Source organism: Panicum virgatum, chromosome 2K, assembly GCF_016808335.1.
Source record: "Panicum virgatum strain AP13 chromosome 2K, P.virgatum_v5, whole genome shotgun sequence".
In the NCBI taxonomy this organism is placed as follows: domain Eukaryota; kingdom Viridiplantae; phylum Streptophyta; class Magnoliopsida; order Poales; family Poaceae; genus Panicum; species Panicum virgatum.
Window position 1 is genome coordinate 50885549 of NC_053137.1, and position 8706 is coordinate 50894254.

General features: G+C 49.1%; 1 protein-coding gene across 1 annotated transcript; it reads right to left on the minus strand.

The window, feature by feature from the left end:
- Positions 1-5237: 5237 nt before the first annotated feature.
- LOC120695742 (probable sarcosine oxidase) lies at positions 5238-8369 on the minus strand. Its single transcript, XM_039978961.1, has 2 exons — positions 7692-8369; positions 5238-6174 (listed from the first exon to the last, which is right to left on the minus strand). The coding sequence occupies exons 1-2, from the start codon at positions 8248-8250 to the stop codon at positions 5480-5482; spliced, it is 1254 nt and encodes a 417-aa protein (XP_039834895.1). The 5' UTR covers positions 8251-8369; the 3' UTR covers positions 5238-5479.
- Between the last annotated feature and the right edge of the window lie 337 nt (positions 8370-8706).

The window sequence follows — 8706 nt, forward strand, 5'->3', positions numbered from 1 at the left end:
CGGCGCGTGCACAGGAGATAGGAGGCTGGATCGGAGCCTCATACTCCTAGGGATGGCTGGAGTTCATTTTAGGGAAAATTGGCTGGGAGACATCCTTCAAATGTGTCTTTTGCTGGTAGCCACTAAAAAATTATCTCTTTGCCGAGAGACACTCTTCAATCAAAGTAATTTGCCAGAAGACAAAGCCTATTGTTTATTCAAATTAATTGTAAACGAACGCGAAATGACCAAATTACCCCCCTCTGACCACACACCCATCCCCATCTAATTCATCCGCATCACCCCCTCCAGTCTCCACGCTCATGCTCGCGACTACCGGCGGCGGCGGTCCTGCTGGCGCGCAGGCCGCTCCCTCCTGCCGGCCGGCCATCCGCCCGCTGGTCCGGCGCGCAGGGCCTGCTCGCGCCGCCGGCCAGCACGGGGGCGTCGCAGGCGACCAGCGCGGGCGTGTCGCCGGCGGCGACCGGGGGGCTTCGCGGCGCACGGGGGGCCCTTTGCGGCGTGCGCGCCTGGGCGTGTGGATGCCCCTCGCGGCGCGCGAGCTGGGCACGTCATAGCCGCTTCTGCCCCCACACCAGCGTTCTGCTGGTCCTTCGCCGCAGGTGCGCACCTGAGCGACCCGCTCTACACTGCCTAGGCGGAGCATGCTTGCGACGGTGCTCTCCGACCCCACGCCGGAGCGCTGGCGTGATGTGCTGCGATAGCGGGTGGCCGAGCAGCTGCCCCGACGGGTGGCAACGATTGCATGGCCAGGTTCGAGATGAGCTTGCCGCCACGGGGCAAGCACGCCTCACCGTCGAGCGCGCTGCCCAAGTGGACGGCCTCGCTGCACGGCGTCGGGGCCGTCCTGGCCGAGCTGGACGCGTGGCCGGATCTCCAGCAGGCGATGCGGACCACGCTGGCGGCGCACGCGACGGCGGTCACCGCGCTCGTGCTTAGAGCCAGGAGGGAGTTGAGCTGGGACATCCGCTGGATCACTAGGCACAGAGATGTCCTCGAGTCAGAGGCGCGGAGGCACCTAGCCATGCCAACATTGCCGGTCTCGGAACTCATCGGTCGCCGGCAGCGACGAGCCACCGCACGAGATGCTTTTGCGGACGCGTGTGGGGCAAGGGTAAATCTGTCCAAAACTTGTATTTTATGAACTCTTCAGATAGAAAATACTATTATATGTGTTATAGTGTCATGTGGCAAATTACATTGATTGAAGAGTGTTTTCTAGCAAAAGGATGTTTTTTAGTGGCTACCAGCAAAAGCCACGTTTGAATGATGTCCCCTAGCAAATTTACCCTTCATTTTAGAGTAGGGGCTCAAATGAAGGTCTGGGCTGGAGTTGCTCTAACAGACTAACACTAATCCAGTAGCACTGAATACAGTCGAATAGTCGATGCACTTATAATGTTTCAAGAATAAAAGAAAAAAAAAACACAAAACGAAGATGGGAAGTCTTACACTGAGTTCAATAGATTACTCTAAACAAACCAATTACCACGAACACATCTTGACAAATGATCATAGAAGGGACAAGGGAGAGAGATGTTTCTGAAGATTATTTGGAGATAGGATCGGTGCTTATCTGCATCCACAAACCTGCAGATCCTGAAATCCCCGAGCTCCGGCATCCGCCGAGGTTCGCGCCTCCCCGTCCGGCCATCTCAGCCAGGATCAGCTACACACATAAATATCGTTTTCAGACTTTATTAATTGCTATTGATAAAAAACTACTCCCTCCATCTCAAAATGCTTAAATTAATTGTTGAAAATTTCTAAAAATATACTTATTTTAGGACGGAGGGAGTAGACATCTATCCTCCAGCTTCTTCACACGGTGAATTATTTTTTCCCACGGCCAGGAGTAAGTTTACTTTTGATATCAAGATGCTTAGGCATGTGCAGGTGCCGTATCAGTAACTCAGTAAGCACATGCAAAGTAATATTTCAGTAGTATCAGCTACTTTGTTAGCGCACCTTAAGCATATGGAGGGTATTAAGCATCCTTATAAGGACTCGGTGCATATGACCTGGTGAAAAATACAAGTTTTCTCACTGAAACACCATGTATAAGCATCGCCCGTTTTATTATTTTTATATGCTCGTTCCATCGGCTAGCCTTCTTTGGTCCTTATTTATTTGCTACCAAGTCATCCCAACTTATTTTTGAAATTTTACTTCTTGTTTTCGAAATTTAATGAAAATTTCTATATTTAATAGCTACTACTTTTATTTTACTCAATTTCTCAGCTAAGCCCACAGTGGAACACATTGTAGGTCATGTTAGCTACTACTTTTATTTTGGTGTTCTTATTACCCCTGCTTTGAAGTGCAATTATGGTTTTGCCCTCGTTTTTCCTTTATTTTTCACAAGTCATTGCGATTTAGCCCTTGATCTTTGCGTATTTACCCCTATTTTGACTGTTGACTAGGGGTATAATCGCATTTGCCACTTTAAAGTCTATAAGAACACAAATGCCCTAACTCGACATAGTGTATATCTTGATACATAGCAAAAATAACCATTTATCTAAGAAGTTTTTTTTTGCGAAGACATTTATCTAAGAAGCTAAACGACCTACAATTTGGAACGGAGGGAGTAGATCTCAAATGAAGCTTAATCGCCTGCAAGTTGCTTAGATGGCTTAGGGAATGGACACGAGTCCATGTTACAACAATCTCTGGGCATGACCTGACTTATGCCGACTTACCATGGCCAAAGTCAGGGTCAAGTCAATGGTGATCCCATTGTGATGAGATCAATGTACTGGGGCCTGATTTGCCCCTATGAAAGTTACAGCATCACTATCGATTTGTCACCATTGAGACCTTTGATTAGTGATCTGACAAATATAATAGTGACCTGACAAGTCACTCAAACACAGAGAGGAGCAGGCACTATGGTTCATCTAGATATTTTTGTTTCGAGTTCAACGGTGTACACGTAGGTATGATATAGGAGGTGCACTCACTTGAAGGTAAAGACAGAGGGGATGAGAGGAAAAAGAAGAAGAAAGTGGAAGAGGGTGTGGACTGACGGGTTAGAGGAGGAAGAAGATCATAAAAAAATCATCCTATATGTAAGCTTTGTGTCAGCCATGGGCATATTTTTTTATAGAAAAAAGGATAACTATCTAGCCTCTGCGGTCCCACAAAACTAAGTTCTTATAGCAATATCAGCTCCAAAACTGAGAAATCCTCCTACGTGTAAGCTTTGTGTCGGCCATTGACGTGTGCTGATGCATGTGTTCATCTTTATTCACAAAAAGGACATTTGTTTTTTGGAATAATGTCGTCCTCAATTAAGAATGTTACAGGTGAACACAACGGTATCTCTCAAGAGTCAAGACTGACCGGATTGGCTGACTAGTTGACTGACGAGCTAAAGTTCAGGGGCGACAGCACCAAACGAACTACTGAAGAAAAAAAACGGCAATCAAACAAAACTACTGACGAAGAAACGACAAGCTTCCGGCATGGACGACGGACAATCAGCTACGAGAGCCTATGACAGTGACGTGGATGATATGATAAGATCAGAATATGACTTGGTAACATCAGAAGATTTCCCAACCTGCCGTCATCATCTCTGCGATAGAGATGCTATCAGAGCTCAGGTCGGCGCAGTGCATTCTCAGACAAGTCTCGGCCCAATGTGTGAGGGGGAAATTGTTGGGAATAATCCCACATTGTGAGTTGTGGGTGGGCAAGTATGATTTATAAGGTTGAGGGTGCAACCTCCTAATGGGCTAGCTTTTTGGGGGGAGTGTCGGCCCAACAGACCTAAAACCCACTGCTGTGTGTTCGGGCTCGTGTGTGGCGGCCCGACGGCCTGGGGTGTGTGGCGGGCACGCTGTGCGTCGAAGTCCGGCAAGGGCAAGTGCTTCAACTGTGGCGTCCGTGGCCACTTCTCAAGGGAGTGCCCCAAGCCTTCAACTGTGGCGTCCGTGGCCACTTCTCAAGGGAGTGCCCCAAGCCAAGGAAGGAGGAGGCGTTGCTCACCAACGCCGACGACGAGCCGACGCTCCTGTAGGGCGGGATGCACGGCGGTGTCGTGGTTTAGGGGGAGTTTGTTAGAAATAAACCACGTCATGTCCGTGCATGGCGTGTGTCAGGTCGAGTTGTCGATGGCGCGCGTGTTCGAGCTCGCGTTTGTGTCCCTTGTTTAGGTTGTTTGGATCTGGTCAAGTGTGTGCGTGCGTTCTCCTCGTTTGAGTTAGTTAGCTTGTTTAGATTTTTGATCGAGTCTGTACCGGGTCTGTTGGTGCACGAGTAGGTGCTTGTGTTCGGGTCCAGCAGAATGGTGAGCACGATGTGCGGCCCGTGCGGCTCGGATGACCAAGTCGGAGGCTTGCGGAAGCAGCGGAAGGGACGCCACTTGGGCTCGCGGATGAAGACGGTGACCGGTTCTTGCGTGAAGTTAGGTGCTCACGAAAGAGAAGAAGCCGGGTCGTGGACGTGCGTGCGTGGGCGCCGAGTTCGCTCGAGTGTGGTGGCGTGGGCGCTGTGTGTCGCCAAGGCCTATAAGTGGTCTTGTAATCCTTGTGTGCAGAGTCGAGTCGAGTCCATTTGATCAATAGAACAGCCAACATACAGGCCGTGTGGGCGGCTGGGGCGTTCGTCGCCAATGCAAAGCTGCTTCTACTGTTCATCTTAGCTTCTACTGTTCTTCTTAGCTTCTCCTACCTCCGTCTGTTGTGAGAGAGAGAGAACAGAGGGCTCAATTCCAACAAGTCTGTTGTGAGAGAGAGAGAACAGAGGGCTCAATTCCAACAGATGCCACCTAATCAGACATTCAGACAAGCAATATGCGTGCTCGATTAGCGCTAGCTCCAAGACTTGCTTACGGTTGAAGATCAGACAAACATTGCACCAGCTGAAAACGAAGACTGTGTATACTATATAGGAGTGTATGGCTAATTGGCCATCTATTCACCAAATCATCATTAATCAGTAGAAAGGCGCGTTTTTGGTGGTACCTGACTTCGAGCATATTCCTGCAGTGACCTACTGGCCTTGCAGTAATAATGGACAATCAGCATCTAGCGAATGGTTGAGAGGCTGAGGGCAGGCGGCCTCTTTCGTGCTGGATACCATGAACATGACTAGAGGTACTTTGGTTGCCACAAGCGACAATGCATGCTAAGTTATGTGCCAAAGTAAAAGAGTGAGGAAAATTCTCACAAGGGTTCCTTAGACAAAAATCTGCACGAGGAACTTGTGTATTCAGAACTATACACAAGAGGTGTTTCGCAAGTTCTCGCGAGTTAATACTGAAACGTTCATCTACAACTGAATGCAGTTGTAACTTTTAATTTTGGTACAGATGCATGCATTTCAATTTCCTGACACTCCAACAGAACAAAGGAAAGTTTCACAATGCAATGTTCAACAGATTATTCCAAACAAAGCAATTGACATGCGCACACTTTGACTTGATCACGAATGGTTGAATAAATATGTGATCTCAAGTAGACGAAGAAGGTGTTCATTTTTGGCCCTGATCTCCACGAGTATTGAGGTTTCCCTTGGGATTGTCCACGAACCTGCCGATCCTGAGGGGTTCGAAATCCACGCCGGCCTCCACCGCCGATCTTGACTCCCCGTCCATGGCCATCTCGGCCAGGATCCTCCCAACAGCCGGCCCCATCTTGAACCCGTGGCCGGAGAACCCCGCGCCGACGACGACGTCCTTCCCAAACTCCCCGCCCAGGAAGTCGATCACGTAGTCCTCGTCGGGCGTCATGGAGTACATGCACGACTGCCGGATGACCGGCCCGCCGGCGGTGTCGACGTGGCCCGGCATGACGGCGTCGATCCACCGGGCCACGGGCTCCGCCAGGCCGGCGGCGCCCGTGGACCAGTCCCTGCTGTCCGGGTCGCACGGCGGGCCGCCGTGCTTGGCGATCTTGATGAGGCCGGGGAACTCCATCGACGGCGTGCTGTAGATGTAGGGGTCGCCGTAGCTGGCGAACGTCGGGAAGCCGGCCTCCGCGGTGAGCTCGCTCTCGTGGCCGGGCTTCACCTTCCAGTAGCAGATGAGCGTGTGCACCGGCTGCACCGGCAGGTCCATGCCGACGACCGACTTAACCAGCTTGCTTGTCCAGGCGCCGACCGTTACAATGCACTTGGCGCCATGGAATTCCTCGCCGCTCGCTGTCCTGACCAAGATTGATCCTTCTCCTGAAAAATGACATATACAAAATTCAAGATTACTCATAATGAAATAGTATTGTATTTAAAAATGGAAATCCTCCGTATCTTTTAAAAATGGGAAGTTTTTTTTTTGCCTAGTTTAAAATACTCTGTGGGTCTCAGAGGACATTGGTGGGTACTTTATTTTATTTATCTCTTGTTGATTCCACAATCAATGGCAGTCTTTTTTTATTTTTTTTAGATTACTCATGTGAAGTAGTACAGTTTGTGTGGGTCTCAAACGACATTGGTGGGTACTTTATTAATCTCTTGTTGATTCCACAATCAATGGCAACCTTTTTTTTTAGATTATTCATATGAAGTAGTACAGTTTGCGTTGAGAAAATTTTATTAGAACAACAATAAGATAGGCTGATGCTAGAATCATTTTACATGCCTTAGTACGTGTTTGATGCGACGAGTGGCATATGAGAGCAAAAGATTAGCTGTGCCGTCACAATTGAAAGTACAAGAAACTAACCATTAAAATGGTGCACTTGCCAGTAATATATGATACTAAACTGTTGGCTGCCACCCAGTATTCTTATGTTGCTCAAGTTGATCAAAAGCGTTTAGGATTTAGTCCAAATTTCGGGCTCCAAATTAATTTTTCTAGAAAATACCCCTTGCACAAACACCAACCTGAAGTCATTGTGTTTGTTTTTAGGAAAAAGTTCGGTTTACACCCTCGAACTAGGTAAAAGTCTGATTTTCAACCTTCAACTACAAAATCGGATAACATAGATTATCCAACTGTCGAAACAAGACAAATTTGACCCTTAGGGTGGTTGCAAAGGTGGTTTTATCTTTTTCTAAAAATAAAAAATAAAAAACTCTAATTAGATCTACAAAATCAAAACTAATTGCTTTTAAATCAGAAAAATATGTAACTATTACAAATTTTTTTTCTAAAAAGTGTAATCTATCTACTTTTGCTCTGTTTTAATCTTATTAGTTATTAAAAAACAATAGGCATAACTACAAGCAACCAAATATTATCAATATGAAAAAATTGTATCTGAATAACTGACAAGTATAGTGCCAATAGATATGTTACATTTTTAGAAAACTGTTGATACCCGTTTCATATTTTTTATTTAAAAGGAATTACTTATGAATTTTTTTGCTTAAATTTGAATATTTTTAATTTTCACAAAATGAAAAACAACCTTTAAAACCACTTAAAGGGCCAAATTTGCTTGAGATCGACTGTTAGATGGTCTCCATTATTCTATTTTTTTCTTTTATTTTTACTGGGCTACAACTGAACATTTGCCATCTCGGAACCATTGCGAGATGATGGGATGCGAAAGTGACGACCTGGATTCGTTTCCAAGGTTCAGGACATGAGCCTTGCATGCTCAGATGGTCCGCGAAAGAGCTACGTCAGCTGGCTCGTGCATGCTCGGCAGTGGGCAGTGGCTCACATGCAGGATCCGAGTGCTTCCAAGAGGATTAGCTCGGGGGGAGGAGGAAGGAGACAGTGCAGAGGCGTGCTTGCTCACCTCGCCTGGCGATGTCAACCACCTCCATCCGGTCCCTCACGACGGCGCCCTTCTTGACGGCGAGCGCCTGGAACATGGCCACCGCCTTGGTCGCCTTCATCACCCCGCCGAGCTCGCTGCTCGCCGCCGCCCACCCGTCAGGCACCCTGAACACGCCCGCCCACGGCCAGGATGACGCCGACTCCGCGCCGCCGCCGGCGACCACGGCGCCGCCGCCGTTCCTGATGGCAGCGCGGAGCTCGGGGTCGTCCCGCGGGCCCAGGTCGAGGTGCGGCGTGGGCGTGAGCACGCGGAACCCGGCGTCGGCCTGGGCCTCCTCCCAGAGGCGCCGCGACAGGCGCACCATGGGCGGGTAGTGCGCCTGCGGGTAGGTGGCGCGGATGGTGCGGGACTCGCCGTGCGAGGAGCCCCGGTGGTGGAGCAGGTCGAACCGCTCCAGAAGCAGCGCGCGCGCGCCGCGGGAGGACGCCGCGTACGCCGCGCAGCTGCCCATGATGCCCGCGCCCACCACGATCACGTCGAACCGCCCGGGGGCATCGCCGCCGTTGGACGCCGCCATGGCGCTTGCTGCTCCGACCCCCTCACCGGCTCTGCTCTTGCTTCGGCTGTCCTGCTGCCGTGTGCGTGCACTGCGACTCTGCGAGGGAGCAGACTTGCTTGGCGAAAGCGAGACTGAGCGACGCTGGCTCCTATTTAAAGGAAAGATTGCTACATTTTTTCAATTATACAGTACAACCGAGAAAAACTATAAAGCACAAACACTCGTCCCTATAAAGCATGTACGCAAATCCTATCTTTATGAGCATCTTCGAAGATTGAGCCGACAAATCCTCAAAATTGACGAAGTCATCACAGATGCCTCGTTGTCGACGGGAATGCTACCTACTACTGCAAGCACAACGCCGTTAACTTTTAGAAATTTGCTCACACGGAGAGTTGACTCTTATGACCACAAAGCTATAGACCCTTTCGCGGAAAGATTGCTTCATAGACATGGTGACATGGATAATTTGAA